General features: G+C 37.7%; 1 protein-coding gene across 1 annotated transcript in view; it reads right to left on the reverse strand.

The window, feature by feature from the left end:
- trpn1 (transient receptor potential cation channel, subfamily N, member 1) overlaps positions 1-21,189 on the reverse strand; it is a 41,957-nt gene that overhangs the window by 19,187 nt on the left and 1,581 nt on the right. The window contains exons 3-5 of the mRNA XM_026930082.3: positions 6,654-6,749; positions 2,904-3,017; positions 1,743-1,847 (exon numbers count right to left, since the gene is read on the reverse strand). Of these exons, the coding sequence (XP_026785883.3) occupies positions 1,743-1,847; positions 2,904-3,017; positions 6,654-6,749 (315 nt within the window). The remainder of the gene's footprint in view (positions 1-1,742; positions 1,848-2,903; positions 3,018-6,653; positions 6,750-21,189) is intronic.

Genomic DNA, 21,189 nt, shown 5'->3' on the forward strand with positions numbered 1-21,189 from the left:
TCCTGAGGTTGGGCTATTCTATGTGTGGTGTTTCTATGTATATTCTCTCCATGTCTATGTGGAGGTGGACACAGGGAGATCAAGTGACAGTAACCCAAGCTCAGGATCAAACTTGGAGCTGTGAGGCAGCAATGCTACCCAGGGCACCACCATGCCATCTGCCATATAAACACAGAAACTAAAACATTACCTTAACACAATGAAGTGCATTCATCATTTGTGTATTCACAAAATACTTTAGTTGTTATAAAACTATATGTAAAATAATATCAAAACCTAAAACCACAGAAATGTAATGATTTTATTTGTATTAAATTCCCACACAGGGGTGGTAACTTCAGCACTCAGCTAATATGAGGCTATAAAATAAAAGCCAAGAGTGATGCAACTCAATAACACCACACAGTAATCCCACAACATGGTCTGGAAAGCATTCAATCTGAAAGCATTAACATATTGTACTGAGGTAAACCATAATTGCTTGATAACTACTTTAGCAGTGTCACCTCAACAGAAAAGAATATCAGATTTTATACTGCTATTATACAGTTTTGGCACTCAGACTTCATCTGTTCAGACTGATCTGCCAATCTGGAATAAAAATAAGTGTGAAAAATCTATTTCAGAAAACAACTTCATACCTACTAAATAATGAGCCATGCTACTATATTCATTTCAGACAAATATTTGTGTTTTTGGGTTAGCAAACCTCACAGGACCAGCAAATCCTTCTCTGCTTGCCTAAGAATTCTCAGAGAAATTTTAAAATAGAAATTTTAGGTGAAAGATATTGGTGTCTGGATCTGAATTTGCAACCATTGACTAGTCAGTTAGGAGCTAACTGTTTTTAAATGGAGCTAGATAAGAGGAAAGAGAAATATTATGGATAACTGTAAACTCACACAAGTATGTCCATGAAAATAAAATTTAAAACGGAAACAAAAGCCAGAGAGTGTTCATTTTGCCAATTGGGTCACATAAAAAAAAATCCAACTAAAATGGGCCAAAGAAGACTCAACATGCTATCACTGCTGGCCAGAGCTTGATAAGAGCTGCACTTGGTGGATGATTTGGTGGTTGACTTTGTAAGGTGAAAAGCAAGAAAGAAACCAGTTGCTTAAGGTAAGACTACCTACTCTGTATCACTGAGACTACTCAAACACTCATAATAGATGCATAAAGTTGAATAGATTATTTTGCATGTGTGGGGTTGTAAGGTGGTCAGGGCTCAATGCATTGGCTCATGTATAGCAGGGTGGAGAGGGGGCCCTGCTTAGGTTCCCGCCCAGGGGCTCAGGATTTACTAATATGTCCCTAGTCAGAATAGACCGATGGCTGTGTTGGTGAACAATGAGTTACATTGCTTTTATACATTCCTACATGTCATAGTTTTCTTTGAAGTTTCATCTACTATGTAGCCAAAAGTATTTGGCTTTCACCGACTTATCGAGATATCGAATTAGCCATGTGTTAGGCTGTGTGATGTAATTACACTGCCTGACTAATAGTCATGTTGAACTGTTTTTGTTAGTGGCCAGTTATTGAAAGTTGTTAGTTATTTGTGTGTAGTTACTGAAAGCCAATATTGTGGTCGATATCATTAGGGCTCTGTAATACATCATGTCTAAACAAATCTGTTTAATCTGTTGAATTTTCCATTGTGTTTTATGTAACCTTCATTATAAGTACTGAAGACTTAGACCTAAACGGCACCGAGTGTGCGACAGCCCGGCTGCTCTTACTGTGGTCTGGGCTTGCAGCTGTGACTCCGAAAGGTCTGAGAGGAGCTCTTTAACAATTCCAACATTCCCAGCTTTGATGGCCAGCAACAGTGGAATGTAGCCATCCTGGTTGCAGAAAAAAAGAGAGAAAAGAGAAAAGCACAAACCAATGCCACACTGTCATTTGATTCAAGGCAAAGAACGAAGGTATTCCAAAGCTAAAAGAAAAAATACAGGAAAAGAAGGGCACTGCATAAGACCCACAACATCACCTACTTACTAAACACTTAACAATATTGTAATGAATATAGCTAAAATGACATTAACTGTGAACAGGTAATGGGTGTTGTATATTGAAGAACTTCTACCACACAAGACATGCCTCATTCATTTTTTAACTAGGTTTGTCTTGTTAAATTAGAGCAAAGAATACACCTCTCAGTCCCCATAACACTAGAGCCTTAATTCTGTCTGGATATATTAGGCCTTTACCAGGTCTATTTACTCCTATAGAGAAATGGCACTTAATTCAGTATAAACAAGGGTCAGTTTTAGGGCAGGGGAGAGGAGGGGATGCAAGGAAAAGGTGGTTTGTGCTTTTGTTTATTCCAGGGTATGAATAATTTTAGGGTTTTTTTTCCCCTAGTGAAGAAAGCTTAAGACAGTTACAGAGCTATTTAGAAGCAATTTAAGGAAAACAGGCATGGCAACCAGTGTATAATATTTAAACAAGTAATACCATTGAATTTAACTACAGTATGCGATAGTATTTAGAATATTAATGTTAAATTAGTAGGCTAGCTAACTAATATTAAGGTAATTTTACCTTTTCTTCTACTAGTGAAATTGGTTTTCAGGATCAATTTGATGACATTTTGGAAAAACCTTGCTAGCTAAGCCAAAAATATACATTTAAAATACTCCACCAATTCATCTGTCATTTGAACTGAAGATATCCATTCTACAGTTGAACCTCTGAGTACAACCGTGTTTAAGCAGCCACATTTTTAGCTTTAGAACTAAAGCTTAAAATTATACAAATTCAAATGAAACCAGAAAAAGTTGACAGTTTTCAAATTAAATAATTAATAGTAGTAAGACAATTTTTGTAATTCTATTTAGAACCAGGCAAAGGAAGGGAGCTGTATAGACAGTTTTACTGTATTATAATAAATAATTTACCTCGTCTGGTGTAAGACGTGCATCTTTGTTGGAGACTTTGAGCAGAGTCTGCGCCACGTCGAGGGAACCATTAGGTCGAGCGGCAGCGTAATGAAGTGGCAGCTGAGCCTTGGGCTAGAGCCAAGGAAAATAAACAGGTGAACATGACCAATCTAACGCTTTAAACCTTCAGATATACATTCCTCACTTTCATAAAGACACACCTTTCATATTAATTTCAGTTAGTGAATATATACATAATAATGTGCGTATACATTATACCTACAATGGACTGTCATCCTATCCAGGGTGTATTCCAGCCACACTCCCAGTGTTCCAGGAGAGCAATGCCACCCTGACCAGGATATTTTGATACGAGTACCTCGCTGCCGTTGTAGTTCAGCACTCTCTGTTTTTGTTGTTTGACATTTTTCAGTCAAAATGCATTGTTTACACTCAAGAAGTGCTTATGTGTATTAGGGTGACCATAACTGCTAGCATGACATCCAAATTCCTTAGAACTCAAGCCAACATTTTGATCTAATCAAGCGACCAGTGGAAAGCAGCGTCATGCCACAGGCATCGACCTGAAGCAGAGGAATAGAGGAAAGAGAGCAGGAACCTTGCACTGCTGGAGAAAGGGAGGCCACAGCGCTGTGTCACCTGTACTGTACATACCCAATGTGCGCTTTCTTGAACAAATTGGACAAATTAAACTAAGCAGCTGACTTCAGCCGGACAGCTTCTCTCTTTTTTGTTGAGGCCTGGCTCTCCCTGGACATCCTGGACACAACAGTGGAGCTACAGGGCTATCAACTGATTAGAGCTGACTGTAACACTGAACTAAGCAGTAAAACCAAAGGACAAGGTTTTTGTTTTTATATAAATATCAACTAATGTAACAATGTTAAAACACTATAGCATATCTATTCAACTATCCTGGAGGCACTTTTTTACAGCTTGCAAGTCTCCTTGAGAATTTTCATCCCTAATTTTCTCTGGTGTTTATATTCCACCCGAAGTTAACACACATGATGCGCTGAACTTGCTTGCTGAACAGATATTGGGCATCGAAAACAAACACCCAAACTCTGCGCTTCTGATTTGGGCGATTTTAACTCAAACTGCCCAACAAAATGTTAGACCACTTTTAATCTACTATAAAAGGGGCCTATCGATCGGCCTCTTGTGCTCCCCTCAGCAACTCAGATCATGCAATGAATTATCCAGATGGTACCTGCATACAAACAATAGCTAAAGCAAACCAAACCAAGCAAAACTACAGTCTTAAGGTGGTCTTCTGAAGCAGTGGAAATGCTCCAGGACTGTATCAGCAGCATGGACTAGGAATCCTTACAAGCATCCTGTCGCTCTATAGACTCATATACTGACATTCTACTCCTACATCTCATTCTGTGGGCAAATATGCCTTCCTACCAAAACTGTGGTTAAATTAAACAAGAACAAGCCATGGTTCACAAACGAGCTTGGGCAGCTGAGGAAGATCAGAGAGCAGGCTGACAGAGAAGGGAACAGACTGCAGTACTGGATTGCTTAAAAAAAAACTTCAATAAAGTAATCAGGTCAGCAAAACACAAGTATATGGACAAACCTGATCAAGCTTTTGAAAAACACTTAAAACCATCACTGGCTAAAAGAAAAAGTCACAACATCCCCCAAGCTGGCTAACCAACATAACGACTTTTACACTCACTTGGAAGGTCAGAGTACTCAGTCATCTTCCACTCTACTCAACGTACACAACAATCGTAATTAGGAAAGCTCATCAGCGCCAGTTTTTTCCACGGAAGGCATGGAACCTCAGCAGAATCTCTACCAGCTCTATCTCAGTTCTACAGATTCACTACGGAGAGTATTTTATCATCAGTAACTGTGTGGTTCAGCTCAGAATATTCCTGTTTAAAGGCCAGACTGCAGAAAATTGTGCACACCACAGAAAGGAGCTGTCAGTTCAGGAGCTGCATGACATCAGGGCCAAGAAGTGAGCTGAGAAAGACTTTGTGGACTAAACTCTCCTGGGGAACTATCTGTTTCAGAAACTCCCTTCAGGTAAACAGAACCACTCGACATTGTGATTGTGAAATTGTGATTTCTGTATTGTATTTATTGTGTTATTGTGGATTTTATTTCATTTTTATTGTTTATTGTACAGTATTTGTGTATGCACTTTTGTTTTTGTCTATATGTTTGTATGTATACACACTTGTTGATGTTTTTGTGCTGATGTGCCAAGTTAAATTCCTGTGTACTTGTACATTTGGCGAATAAAGTGATTCTGATTCTGATAAAGCAGTTACTGAAGATAAATGAAAAAACTTTATTTTGACTGACCATGTATTTAGCATGTGCAGCGCCTGTACTTTCTGAGAAGACTGAGGAAAGCACATCTCCCACCCCCTATCCTCACCATGTTCTACAGAGGAACTATCGAGAGCATCCTGTGCAGCTGCAACACTGCCTGGTTTGGGAATTGCACCGTCTCGGATTGCAAGACCCTTCAGCGGATAGTGAGGACAGCTGAGAAGATCATCAGCATTGTGGATGACCCCACACACCCCTCTCACACACTCTTTACCCTTCTGCCCTCTGGTGAACGGTACCGAAGCATTCGGGTCCTCACGACCAGACTGTGCAATAGTTTCTTCCCCCATGCCATCAGACTCCTCAATACTCAGAAACTGGACTGAGCACACACACATACATATATACACACACAACTGAGCATCCTCCATCCTCTTTGCAATTTTTTTGCAAGTTTTTGCACATGTTTATGCTGCTACAATACTTATTATACCGTACATAGGCTGCTACTCTTATGTTTACACTATTTCAGCTACTTGTATTGTACTCTTGTACTCTTTGCACTATTGTCACTAGGTTCACTTTTAACAGAAACTGTGTACTGGTCGGCGCTGCACTGGGACTCGCTATGCCCATTGTCTGTCCCAGTAGTCATTGTACTGTCTTGTGCTGTCTGCACATGTTTGTACTTGTGCACTTTATGTATAATTTATGTAGTCCCTTGTAGTTCTGTGTTGTTCTGTGTTTGTCTTATGTAGCACCTTGGTCCAGGAGAAACGTTGTTTCGTTTCACTATGTACTTGTATATAGTTGAAATGACTTGTGACATTTAAATAATCTGGATGAGAGACATGTGAAGCCATTGCTTACTCCCTGTAGTAGCCCAGATTAGGTGTGTGTGCAAACTCTGCTGTGGTGGCGATTTGGTTGTTTTGCATGTGTGCTGTTTTACATAAAGACCATGAGGATATTAAGAGCACTGTGCATTTTTAAGAAACTCCCTTCCCTTCCTACACTCTGCCTCTCTTTGTTATAACTCTTTAAAAATTACTCAAACATGGTCACTGTTATTCAAAATGGTCAGTAGACATAGATACTAGGAATGATGATAATGATAGCCTGTGTACAGTGCATCTATACAAAACGAAAATGGCTTTTCATTTTTTCATTGTTAGTTTCTGTCAATCAAACTCTCACTCTATGCATAGTCTGACAAAATGCACTGTATTTATCTAATAATAGGCTACATTATATTGTGACTCTTATTGTAAAGAAATACCCAAAGCCACGGAGGAGACGGTGCTGGCACAGAAACGTGTACACAAAGGAAATGCCTACTCAAGTAAATAAATAGACACCAGGAGAGAGACAGATAAGGAGACAGAGATAACAGAGAAAAAGGAGTATCTAATAGTGTGTTCAAAGAAATAAAGGATGGTCTGATCTTACCCCTCCTGGAGTATTTGGATCTGCTTTTCTTGCCAGGATCTTCACAATGTCGTTTGTGGAGTGGGCAGCAGCGATGTGCAGTGCAGTTCGGCCATCCTGTACAACACAAACACACAGCCAACAGTGAACACCCTGAGCATTTCCTTTCAAATGTATCACAAATTTTAAGCAAAATATAAAAGCCAACAAAAGAAAATGGAAATGGATCTGGGTTTCCACCAGCTACTCTTAAATGAAAAGCCTTAAAATGACAATATGAGCAATTACAGCAAGAAAGACTACAATAGCCAAACTTCATGGCTGTTATTGATACATACAGCGGGGTCCAAATTCGGAGAGCATTAGCTTCTATTTTGCATTCTTTTATAATTTAATACAACAATTTTCATTACAAATTATATTATTGACATCAACTTTAGTGAAAAGTAGAAGAGTAGACTCTTTTTCTAGAGTAGAGCTTTAGAGCATTTGGTATTTGCCCTTTTTGATTTAATGACAGTGTGCACTCGAGCTGGCATGGACTCCACATGTTTCTACAAAATCTTATGATCCATTTTACATCAAATCCATCAGAGCTTCGTCTGAACGGATGCTTCAATACAAGAGATTAGGCATGAGGAAAAATGTGACCTTTTGTACAAAGCAGTTAACATGGTCAGTATCACAAAATTGCTTACATTTAAATAGGGACCTAGAAATAGTGCAGAATCATGAATATTAAATATTCAAGATATTGAAATGTTACTTTCTTATATTTTAAATATTTCAAAATTCTAAAACATTCCATTTATTTTAATTGAAACAAACAAACAAATACAAAATTCCCAGATTTTAAGTGTGGTCTCAGACTTTTGGACCCCAGAGTATATACATACGAGCCAAACATACAAAAGTGTAATGGCTTCAGTGTGCCTTGTCACAGATTCTACAAATTTCAGGAACTGCACTGGAGAGATGAGCACTGTTCTTTCAATTTTCTTTCAGTATTCCTTCAATTCGTGCTTTGATAATTGGGACATTTTGCTCCAAAATGTCCCATAGATGTTTAAATGGTTTGAGATCTGGTGAGTATGAAGGCCATAGCATATGATTAAATCATTTTCATTCTTATCAAATCATTCCTTGAGCCCCTGTGCCCTGTGAATGGGGTGGAGTCATCCTGGAAGTGACCATACCCAACAGGATATAAATTCTTCTTTAGTTGATGAATTTTTAGGTTTTATTTTTTTTTTTTTAACAAACCTGTTTTGGTCATTCTTGAACCCAGATCATAATAGTAGGAAATTCTATTTTCACACACGATATGTAGACATTCTAACATATCAGTACTTCCTTATTTTTAGATATGATTCGCCAAGCCTAATAGGTTCCTCTGAAATAGGAAGCAGAACCACCAAGATTGTTGGGTTTGTTTTCATCAAGGACATGAAAGCAAACCTGAAAATCTTAGTAATTCTTGAACCCAGATCATAATAGTAGGAAAATCCCTGCCGGAAATTCCGCTTTCAGACACAATATGTGGACATTCTATCATATCAGTACTTCCTTATTTTTAGATATGATTTGCCAAGCCTAATAGGTTCCTCTGAAATAGGAAGCAGAACTGCCAAGATTGTCAGGTTTGTTTTCATCAAGGGACAATGAAAACAAACCTGAAAATCTCGGTAATTCTTGAACCCAGATCATAATAGTAGGAAAATCCCTGCTGGAAATTCCACTTTCACACACAATAGACATTCTAACATATCAACGTTTCCTTATATTTTAGATCTGGATTTAGATCTGGACTGCCAAGACTAATAGATTCCTCTGAAATAGGAAGCAGAACTGCCAAGATTGTCAGGTTTGTTTTCATCAAGGGACAATGAAAATAAACCTGACAATCTTGGAAGGTTTTGTACCCAGATCTTAATAGTAGATCTCGGCTGGAGCTTCAACTTTCACACACAATAGACATTCTGTCATTCTGTCATCATGTCATTCATGTTATCAATGCAGTCCTTGTCCATGTCCTTACTGTAGCTGGATTGGCCTTAATAATCACAGCAGTGGTTTGTTCTAATGAAACTATGTCATAATAAAATAAAAGCCATTGCCAAAGCATATTTATACCTGAATTATACCATTTGTTTAAAATAGTCTTTTTTGCAGCAGTAAACTATCCACTTTGAGTCTTTGTAAAGTTTAAGAGCTATCATCACATAGTAAACATAACATTCTTAGCATTCTTAACACATCTGATAATACCGACAATACACTTTCCCAAAATTGGTTGATTTTTCTGCAATCCCAAAACATATGGTACAATAAGGAATTGTAACCCTTTTTTTTACAATTTTGTTTTGGAGTTATGGTGTAGAATATGCCCCATGTAGGCATTTAAACTGCATTATTTGATAAGCTAAACTTTCCGAGGTTGGGCTTAAGTTAGACCAAACAGCATTCCAGTTAGGATGAAATCCAAGCCAATTTAATTCTCTTTCCCATATAGAACTTAATGCAGTGCAAGTTTCATCCACCAAAATACTGTAAATGCATGAAACTATGCCCTCTTTGGAGGAACGGGACATAAACCATTTAGTCACGCAATGTGAACTAACTGGGTTGTCCCAGGGGACCCCATAGGTTTTCACAGCTGATCTCAGTCTGAGATATATAAAGATTGATGTAACATGTAAGACTAAATTGGCTTTTTAAGTCCAAGAAGTTACACAGACCCAAGTCATTGAACAAATGATTCAAGTAAACATGCCTTTATCTCTCCACACAGGATACATAAATGGTTGTCCATTATGTGGTTATTCCATAATGGTGTGGTTGAATGGTATTTACAGTATTAGGCCCATTATTTGGGACCACATCGAAGCGAAAGATTTTTTTGGTTAAGACCAGTATAGGGTAAATCCTGGAGTCTGTGGGGTTTCACAACAGCATCCTCAACTGAATGCCAAGAAACTCTAGAACAGGTGCTCATCCAAACAGTCACAACTGAAAAGATATGTAATATAAATTGAGATCAGGCAAAGAGAGACCTCTAGATTGCTTATGATGTTGCAGTGTAGTATGCTGTGTTCTGGCATGTTTGCAACCCAATATAAAATCAGGGAAATCAGGGAAAATCAGGGAAATGGTTTCATCAACATACCTGACAATCTTAGGTAGTTCTTGAACCAGGATCTTAACAGTAGGAAAAATCTTGGCTGGACTAAACTTGTGTACCATATGAATGAGGAAGAAAGCAGAGAATAAAAGGGGTGGAGTCATCAAAGAAGAGACCACTTCAACAGGATAGAAATGATTCATCATCTTTAGTTGTTAATCTGCAGATTTTTTTAAGCTTTTCTGTTAAGCTTTTTACATGCCATTACAAAAAAATTGTTGGATGAAAAATCACTAATACAGTAGTTCAGCTGTGGTTGTGGCATTGGCAAAAGTGACAGAATCTCTGAAGTTGCAGCCTATGGTATTTCCTTTAATTTTTCAATTTAGTCAGTCCACCCAACTTTCCCATACAAACATTCAATTGAGCAGCGCTTCCTGATTTGGCATGCCAAGCCAATAGTTTACTCTAAGGGTAATAACAATATGACAATCTTGTTAGTCCTTGAACCCACATCTCAGTAGTAGGAAAAGCTTGGCTGGACTTAAATTGCCAAAAGAATGAGGAAAAAAGCAAAGAATAAAAGCAGCATCCTCAGACCTCTGCCTATTCTTGTCTGAAAATGTTCCTACATACCATACAGTACACATGGATGTCAGCCATTTTGTAGTGTTGTCCAAATTTCTATTGGACATAGTTTACTTTATTATTACTCAAAGTGCACCATAAATCCTGTGTTAAAAAACTGATGCACCATACATCCCTACCATACATTCCCTGTCTCAATTTGATTGTCACCAAGCAGGACACAGAAATAAATGAATTTTCTCTCAAAAGACTGCAATTTTAAAGAATAATGCCAAATGAAAAGGTACTCTGTTTATGCTTTAACAGTGAAAGAATCCACTCTGCTTTTCTCATCTCATGGGCTTTGGCATGCCAGGATAGCCACAGAACTTGCTGGCAATGGCCACACATGGCACCTGATTCCTATTAGTTTGAAATTCTAATCTTTCTTAGTCCCGTAGATGACATGTCTGTCTGCTTCATTGTGTCCCAGACAGGGCATGGGCACTACATTTCGTCCCAACACCAGAAAAGGGTGTAAATTACATCCAAGTTCCCACAGGGTTATTTTAGCCATCAAGGGATCTTTAAAATCCCCTGGCAGAGGTTGAGACTGGATCCAGCAGTTAGCTAGATTGAGGCTCCAGTAAAAATACTCGGAGCTGGGAGTCAAACCCAAACCTGATTTATGCCACATGTCAATAATGACCTAAAATAACTGAAAAACTCTCTCTTTGAAAAAAAGGAGTTATGGCTCTACTCTCTACTCTTCATACAGTCCCTGTTCTATGTTCATTTTTCTTCTGCATTCACTCACGATTTTGTCCATTCAGTGGCTTCTGCGTAATCAGAGGCTTTGCCCAGCAGCAGCAATCTGCAGGGCTGCAGCTGGGCCCCACTCAAAGTGGCCAGTTGGACTTTGCTCTAACTAACTGGTAGTACATTTTATACAAATGGAAATATGTTGCAAGAAAGTAAATGAAGAAAGTCTGTTGACTTTATTTCATGTTACAGTGCTGTTGAATTCTCAAACCTATTCTCAAATGGTCAGATGCTTGCTCAGATTTAAAACACTGATGCTTGCCTACAAAGCCAAAAATGGATCAGCACCTATCTACCTTAAAGCACTTATCATACCCTACTCGGCACCACATTCCCTCTGATCTTCTAGCACTGCTCGACTGACCTAGTGAACCAGTATGAGAATGTATTTATTGATAGAGACTTTAGAACACTTCTGTAAGTCACTCTGGATAAGGGTGTCTGCCAAATACCAAAAAAGAAAAGAATGTTGATTTTCTGTGTCACACCACAACATCTCTGACCATTTTCCTATAACATCACAAACAGTCATGTTTTATTCCTTACCTAATGTAATATATTGTATCTCTTCACTGTAAGCATGGTTTTGTTAATCACAATTCCAGTGTGTCCAACCATCAGAGTCTTAAGGCCTCATATGTTTGATCCACATTAATAAAATCCTGACGCAGCAGTTTATCACAGATAAATACTGGCCATGAGGTAACTTCCAAACCTCTTTGGTTTTAGCCAAGCCTAATCTTATAAATAAATAAATCTCTAAATTCACACTTACTGTTGGTTCTGTGTTTCAACAGAAATAGTAAAAGAGCCATAAGCACAATATTAAGGGGAAATATAAGATATAAAACCAGATCCTGTGCCTATTAGAACTATGTTGCTTCAGTTAGATGCCTCTGGAATCCTAATGTCTCATAATTCCCACTTTCCCAGTTGTAAAATCCCACTGAATCCTTCGCTATGACCATTGCAGGGTGTCAGTTAGTTATTAAAAGACTTACTGAAGCACAGCTGACTGAACTGTGTAACAAGAATCAGATTTCTCTCAGTCATACCACTCATATCAAATCTTCTTACATTAAATTTTGTAATCATAAACCATTAGTGATCACCATTTACCAGTGTGGTTTCTAAATCATAGTTCACATCTGTGAATAATATTGTTTTTCAGTCAATCTGATGGGATGTTAAATATACATTTGTTTTTATCCAGCTATTAAAAGCACTCTGCTAGCCTTCCTTAAACTTCCTTAACTTCCTTTCTTACATAAAGTAAAACAGACTCAATCCATCCAAAAAAAACCTGTTAAAAAAAAAAAAAAAAAACCACAGACATCCAGATAACCTCTGTACTTTTCCTAATCAGTTTTATAAGTTTTATAAACTCAAACACATTGGCATATGCCTATAAAACTCTTTTTTCACTGGCTGAGTGGAGAACACGTTCACTGGCATATAATAGTCTCCATATGGCTTTTCTTCATAGGAAATAATAAATATTGATTTTGGAATGCATCAAAACTGCCATGAACATCAAATTTTAATACCAAACTTTAAAACCCTCCAATGTTAATTTCTTTAAAAATATTACATTAGTAATAAATGCCATAAATAACATTCGTTAATAATATAACAAACCCTAAACAATGAAAATATGTCCAACAGCTTTATGATGAACACCATTAGGTTTTTCTTTAATAAGATCAAAGCAGATATAATTTGTACATTTTTTTCATATTCTAAGCAATATTTTGGAATAAATGTTGTTATCTATTCAATTAAATTTAGAGTCAAAGCCAGAATTATTAAGCTGGAGAAAATTTGAGAATACACAAAGTTTGAAACACAAAAGTTTGAATCTGATGTCACTGGGCCATTTTTGTGTTGTTTTTTAAATATATATTTTAATTCTTGTCCTGCTGGAAGATCCAAGCACAACTCAGTTGTGACTTCATGGCAGAGGCAACCAGATTTTCTTTTAAAATCTCTTGGGACTTCATGGAGTCCACAATGCCATGTATCCTAGCATGCATCTCATGGGTAAACATTGTTTGACACAGTCAACCACAAGACTCACTTGTCTCTCCTCATGAGTCTTGGAATTCATGGCACAGCATGGTAATGGTTTGCTTCCTACCTGGAAGGTTGGTCATATCAGGTGACGTGGAGGGGATCCATATCTACTCCATGCAGACTCTCCACTGGTGTCCCACAAGGCTCAGTACTTGGTCCTCTTCTGTTCTCCCTCTATAGCTCTTGGTGGGGCCATATCCTCACATGGGTTTTCATACCACTGCTATCTTCTTCTCTCCCTCAGACACTCATATTTCAGCTTAGATCTCTCCTTTACAACATCAGAAGGATCCGTCCATTTCTATCCACACTGGCCACTCAGGTCCCTTATCTTTTCAAGACTGGACTGCTGCAACACGCTCTTGGCAGGTCTGCCTCTGAGCGCCATTCGACCTCTGCAACTGATCCAGAATGCAGCTGCACAACTTGTTTTCAAACTTCCTAAGTTCTTCCACACCATGCCATTGTTACGCTCCTTCCACTGGCTTCCTGTAGCTGCCCGCATCAGATTTAAAACAGTGATGCTTGCCTACGAAGCCAAAAATGGACTAGCACCCACTTACCTCAAAGCACTTATCACACCCTGCAAGGGCACCATGCACCCTCCGATCCTCTAGCACTGTTCCCACCATCTCTCAGGGCACGAGGAATTCATTTGTCAGGACTGTTCTCTGTTCTGACACCTAGGTGGTGGAATGAACGTTCCCTAGATTCCCGAACAGCTGAGTCACTGGCAGTTTCAAATGACATCTAAAGACCTACCTCTTCCGGAAGTACTTAAATCAGCACTTTAATTTAAAAAAAGTGTTGTCTGTGTGCTTTTCTTACTATATTACCTCCCAGCAGAGTTCTTTGACTGATGGTATTCTTAATCCATGACCTAGTGAACCAGTATCAGGATGCATTTATTGATAGAGACTTCAAAGCACTTCTTGAACTCGCTCTGCACTGTAATCCCCAACAGTGCCATTTATTTATTAAAAAGTACATTTTCCTCAAAATGTGTTAAATAGTTACACTAATTTTTTTTGAGTCTCTTCAGCATCTAACACAGCTTTAAGTTATAATCACATTTTTCAATTTGAACAAATGGTTTTCACCAATTAGTGACGTCATCACCAAACATGCTGAGAGCCTGAACTTTCCCTCTTATTAAGATGGCCGCCTCACTTCAGACAGACTGGATTAAAATGTAAGTCATTTAAAATTCTATCAGAACTTCCACTATAAAAATTTTAAATTATCCATATTATATATATATATATATATATTACTGTTAATGCCACATGTATAACCCTATATTATATATAAGTACTTCATGTTGCTTGAAGTCTAGACACATGGCTGGTTTAGGTTATCGAAATAATCTTTGTATTTATTGTTAACTTGCATTTAAAGATAATATTATCATATTTATAGAACCAAATGTATAGCAAAAATTATCTTAAGAGCATTTTTGTGTCTCTTCAGGATATTTCAAATGACACAGCGTAGGCTTAATTAAGCAGGTCATTGGTGGATTGACAGTTATGAGGTACAATTTCTACATTTCACAAGCAGTTTATCATTACTGTTTTTTTTTTAGTGTGGTAAGCATGTGAGTCTTTAGATGAAATAATTTGTAAGCACTTGTGTTATTGAGCTGCTGAATTTATGCTATTTTTTTTTTCCTAAGTGCATTGAATGCTTATAGGTCTTGTCTGGACTTATTTCCTGCTCAGATTTGAACGAGGTGGCTGTCGTTTGTTGTTTGCACAGTTACCGAGGTAAGAAACAATTATAAATGTAACGTTAATTTTAATGTAAGATAGCAATTTATTGTATACATGTTCAAAATATGGTCAGCATTAGATTAATTGGTTTTGATTCTCTGTTTTTAGGACTTCAATGTTGTCTGACTGCCGAGCAAGTTGAAGTGATATCAAAAAGTGCAAGGTAACTATATTTAAACTGTCGTCAAACTGCATGACAAGTTTGATCATTTGGAGAGACGGCTTGGGACTGTAAACTGTGTTCAGCTTCATTTCCATCTAGAACACTGTCACTAACACACTGTCATTTGCAACATAGTCATTATACAAAAGTTAGTCTGTTGCCATGTTTATACAAAGACTGTGTGTTCATTTCATTCATTTAATGGCCTGAAAACCCATTTGTCTCGATACCATACAGGAGGCACTAGTATTTCTACACACCAGGTTCAGGCTCAGAGGCATAAAGTTTTCACCTGTCCCATTTGTTCTTTGAAGCAGCCATTCTCAGACACTGCCCTCTTCAGTCACCTGAGGGGACATTCAAAAACCCAGGAGGTGGTTGAATGTCCTTTCAAGAATTGTCTTTTTAGCACAAATGTGTATTCCTCATTCAATGCCCATAAGTGTAAGACCCACAAATTTTACACTTGCTCAGATTATAAAGATGGTCTAGTATGTAAAGAATCAGATTTACGACAACAATGCTTAGCTGTAGGTTCTGACACTGCTGAAGAGGAGTCTAGTCTGTGTAATGACAGCCCTGAAGTTCGAGAGTCCTAGTGAGATGTTGACCATTTGAGAAGTGAATTAAAATTTGTCCTCTTTATTTTTGAAGATGCAACGCATCCTTCATGTCTCAGACTCAGCTTCACGGGAAATCATTGAATAAATGATTCAGATATTTTCTTTATCAAAGTACAAGAGGCACTACAAGATACTCTTCAGAAACATGACTTGGATGTTTCTAGTTCTGATCTTGATGAACTAGCTGAGGCTGTTATGGACTGCAATATTCTAGTTAATGACAACTGCAGGCTCTGATTTGTCCACTGCAAAGCACAAAAAGACCTTCGTTGAGAAAAATTACCCTTTGGTAATGCCTGTTCAGTATGACTTGGGACTCTCAGGAAAAACAACGGTGTATGTGCCTGTTCTTAAAATGAATACAGGGGTCTGTTAGTTTGTCTGCTCATTACAGCTCCTGCACTGATGGTTCATATTTTCAAACAAACACATTGCTTTCATCTGGAGAGCTCAGATTGCCAATCCAACTATACATTGATGATCTAGAAAAAGCAAACACACTTGGAACATCCAAAAAAAAAAATAAAAATTCACAAACTTTGCGCAGTGTACTGGGTCCTTGCCAACCTTCCCAGTAAGTATAGCTCAACCTTGCACACAATTCAGTTAGCCCTGTTGTGCAAAGACCACTGTCTTTTCACACTCTTTTCACCACTGTTAAAAGTCATACGCATTCTTGAGGAAGATGGTGTTTTCACTGAATCATTAGGAGAGAATTTAGGCACTGTTTTTTGTGTCTGCTGACATTCTTGCAGCACATGGTTTAGGAGGATTCACAGAGTCTTTCAGAGCTGAGTATGTTTGAAGGTTCTGTTTAGCCACGAGAAATGAGATGCAGATTAAAAGTGTAATGGAGGAGGATCTTTCCACGAGAACAAAGGACAGTCATGACATTCATGTGCATGATGTTTTAGAGTTCAACGAGAAGTGAGTTTGGTGTAAAAGGCGACAGTGTTCTGTGTGAAAAACTGCAAAATATCCACCCCATCACGGGCTTCCCTCCAGTTATCCTCCATGACCTTTTGGAAGGCATTGTACGAGTTGAGTTGTGCATTTGTCTTCGGGAGCTGGTTTGTCAGAAGTATTTCCCTTTAAAGTCCTTAAACAGCAAGATTGAATCATTTTCTAACACAAAGACAAAACTGACAAACCACACCCCATTCCCAAAACTTTTGCCACAAAAGGAACTGTTGGAAGAAATGGGCATGAAAATGCTACTTTGCTTAGACTGCTTCCTTTGATGGTGGGCAAAAAAGTTCCAGAGTGAGATAAGACATGGGCTGTCTTAATGGATTTAAAAGAAATGGTTGGGTTGTCACTATCCCCTGCATTTACAGATGAAACAATACAGTATTTGCAGTGTAAGACTGGTGACCACAGACAGGTTTTATCTGAGGTTTTTCCTGAATTGCATTTCCGGCCTAAACATCTCAATGTTGAGCACTACCCAAGCTTATAAGGTGGTTTGTGCCATTAGTGCATCTCTGGACAATGTGGTTTGAGGGTAAACATAGATTCTTCAAAAGAGTAATAAATGAAACCCAGAACTTCAAGAACATATCACTGACACTTGCAAATAGACACCAACACATGATGGTGTATCATCTCAGTGCACCGTCATATTTAATTCCACACACTCAAGCATCAAGTGTGACATCAGTGTTAGTCTCAATGCTTCCGGATAGTGCGAAAGCATTCATTCAAAGACAGACAACCAGTAGCACAATCTGTACTACATCTAGAGTCACTGTAGATGGTACTATCTACTTTGGAATGTTCGTGTCTGCAGGAGCATGTGATGGGTTGCCTCAGTTCTAGAGGATTGCACAGATCTATCTTGTGAATAACATTGTTTCATTGCTCTGTAATTCGTTTGAATCATGGTATGTTGAACATCTACGTTCTTATGAACTTTCACCAACATCAGGAGACTTTGAATGACACCACGTTCTTATGAACTTTCACCAACATCAGGAGACTTTGAATGACACCATCACGTTTGTTGGTTCTCTCGCTGATGGCCTCATTGATTAATTACTGCTGAGTTTTCTGAACGCGAGTACTTCAGTGGAATATTGATTAAAAAAAAAAAAATGTATGTGCAGTACACTATAACTAAGCTTCAGTATTTGTTAGCACTGTTTCATTTCAGAGAAACATGGCAGCCTCTTCCTGAACAGTGATTATCCTTCGTGTCATATCTGTTCATGCCAGAACTACATGGAAGGTCACAATCGCCACTCGTTCTGAATCCACGACTTTTTTTTTTGAGGGAGGAACAAGTTCAACTTCAACTACAGACAGAGTTATTATCAGACATTTCCTCACGTCAACACCTTTCAAGGTTGTTTGCCTATGAGGTACAGCATAAGCTTAGAGAAGGAAATTCTGCCTTTGAGAAAAGCGGGAACGTGCTGCAGCTAACCAGAAATCAGAAACACGACATTCTTGAAAAACATGCGGCTGCGATTTGCAATTTCAAAGCCTACCTAAGTGATAAAGAGCTGTCAAAAGCAGCAGAAGCTCTGGTCACCTACGTCTGAGAGAGCTTGGCTCAGACAATAGATGGAATGTTGGAAAACATTAAAATGGGAAACTACCGAAACAAATTGAGGAGGGGAGGTTGTAAGGAACTTGCTATCAATGCGGAAAACAAAGTGAAAACAATCCTGAAAAAGTGCTATCACACTTAAACATAAAAAGACGTGCCAAGGTAAACTTTTTACCAGATTTTTCCCAAGGACATGATGCAGCAAATCTTTGAACAGCAGAGGCTTGAAATCATTGAAGAGGTACAGAAGACAGAATAAAATCTACCACTTGTTGACAAGATGCAAATGGTATTTGCTTTACAGAGGCAAGAGATCAATACCACTGCAGCACCCGTGAAAGAGAACCTTGAGTGTTGGACAGCTCTTCATTTGGAATCACAGGTATATTTTAATATGTGTATAAAACTGTAGTCTTTAAATTCTGAATTTTGTCTTTTCAATCCATTGTGAATATAAATGTTTTAGTCTCTGTTGCAGGTGTATGTTGAATTTCAACGCATTACAAACGAGAACCTACCAAACACCTTCTACGCAGAACTTGACCGCCACAGTCTTCGCTTGATGACTTTATATCATCAGAAGGCATCAAAAAAAAAGACAGGCAGTGGTAGCTCAGTGGTTAAGACGTTGGACTATTGATCGGAAGGTCATGAGTTCAATCCCCAGCACCACCAAGCTGCCACTGCTGGGCCCTTGAGCAAAGCTCTTAACCCTCAACTGCTCAGTTGTATGAAAAATTAGATAAATGTAAGTCGCTCTGGATAAGGGTGTCTGCCAAATGCCATAAATCTAAATGTACAGGAAAATCCTCTCATGCACTTGCTGAGATTCTCTGGATTCATGACATAAGGGTATTTTGGTCTTGGTTGTTCAGTGCTTTTCTGTGGTTTAACAGAATATGGCTTGACTTTATACAGAATAATTGAACCATTTTCCATTCTGATTGGCTTGTGATCACAGTTTGATGTCTCATTTTAGAAATAAAATGAGTATCTTTTCCAGCTTTTCCAGTGTTGTTTTAAGATTCCTGCATTAAATCTTTTTGTGTTCTTTAATTTCAATTTAATTTTAAGTTTCATTTCAATTCTTATTAAATTCAATTCAATTTATTTCAATTTTTATTTTTTTGTATAAAAAAATAAAAATTGAAATAAATATGACATCAAAAGTCAAAAGTCTTTTAACAATGAACATTGTCTCAAAGCAGCTTTACAGAACATAAGAAACAAAAAGCATGCAAACAGAAACAAAAACATGCAAACAGTCCTAAATGTTAGACAAAATTATCCCTAGTGAGCAAGCCTGAGGCGACACACCACGCCTTAGCATTAATGAACATGGTGACACCAAAGAGTAGCATGCTACTGTATATTGTTATAAACAAGCACTCCTATTTTCAGACCATCATGAAGGTTACAAAAACTATGAATTTGAGTATAAACTGTCTGAATTCAGATAATTCATAATTTTCGGGCTAGATAACATTTTCAAGATGTTCAATATTTAACACTAGATTGAACAAGTACTTATAGGATCAACATGATGTCCATACAAGACGAACCACTGTGCACTTCCTGTATTGCTGAGAGAAGATACCTCAGGATTTTTCAAAACATGCAGCGAAAATTACTTATTCCATACAATGCTAAGTCTTTTAATTTTGAAAATTGAAGGGATATAGTTCAGAAATAGGCCCCAAAGCACTCGTCAGTGGTTGATTAAAACTGCTTTCATTATGTCGGCTATTTCACAATAGAGACAATTTTAAAAACTGACATCCATAAAAAAAGACAATGTGGATTGCAAATCCAGGCATACTGGCAAAACTGCCTTCTTCAGGGTATAAACAATGCAAACACATTGTCTGTATTATCCAGCTAGAGAGAACTCTTTGAAAGCACGCAAAGACTAAACGTGAAACAGTCATTTCTGAGTTTCCTTTTTAGCTGTTGCTGTTATGAGTTAAATGAAGGACCTTTATTTTAAAATGTTACATTAGAGACTGCAATAGTTTCAAAGGGTGAAGTCATGTTCAGACATGGTATAGCTTTAAGACAGGTGTTTTGAGACAAGGTTTTGAAAGTGAAGGACGTGCAACATAGTGCAGTAGTAGAGAGTTTACCATTGGTAGCATTTCTGCTGCTGAGTTTTTTGCTTTAAGAATTGTCTCTTATCTGCCCAGATCTTCATATGACATCAAAAGTCTTGATTCTTTTTGTGCCTCACCTGTTTAGTAGTGTATCTCATTTTATCTCTTTATATTAAATAGACTTTGTTACTGCATGTAGTTTGGTTCTTAATTATATTTGTTGTAAAACTGTCATTTAAGTTGTAAGATAAGTTAAGAAAGCTTAAAAAACAAAGCAATCAGTTGCCAAATGTTTTTAAGTAACATTACTACCCACTTTTAAGTCACATAAAATATATATATTTCAATTCTTAAGAAAGGTAATACAACTTAAAAAAAAAAAAAAAAGTTAACATAAAGCTTACGCATGATTTAGAAAACACATTTTTCAAGTTTATAAATATATTAACTTAGTTTATAGCACTTTAAACTTTTAGTTGTGGTTCAATAAAATATTCAAATTAGTAAATACATGTTTTAAATTGAAAAATTATTTCATTTAATTCATAGTTCATAAGAAAAACAAGTTATGAATACTTAAGACTTTTAATTTTTTAGACTTAAAAAAAGAAGAGGCAATCAGTTGCCTCACAACGAGTGAGTTAGTAGAACTTATCCGGGTTTACTGTGTTGAATAAGGACATCTGCCGAATCAGAGAAATCAGAATGTAGGCTCATTATTTTTGCTTGATTATAGCTGAGGGTATGAAGAGGGGGACATGGGACATGACATGAC

This window comes from Pangasianodon hypophthalmus, chromosome 23, assembly GCF_027358585.1.
Source record: "Pangasianodon hypophthalmus isolate fPanHyp1 chromosome 23, fPanHyp1.pri, whole genome shotgun sequence".
Classification (NCBI taxonomy): Eukaryota; Metazoa; Chordata; class Actinopteri; order Siluriformes; family Pangasiidae; genus Pangasianodon; species Pangasianodon hypophthalmus.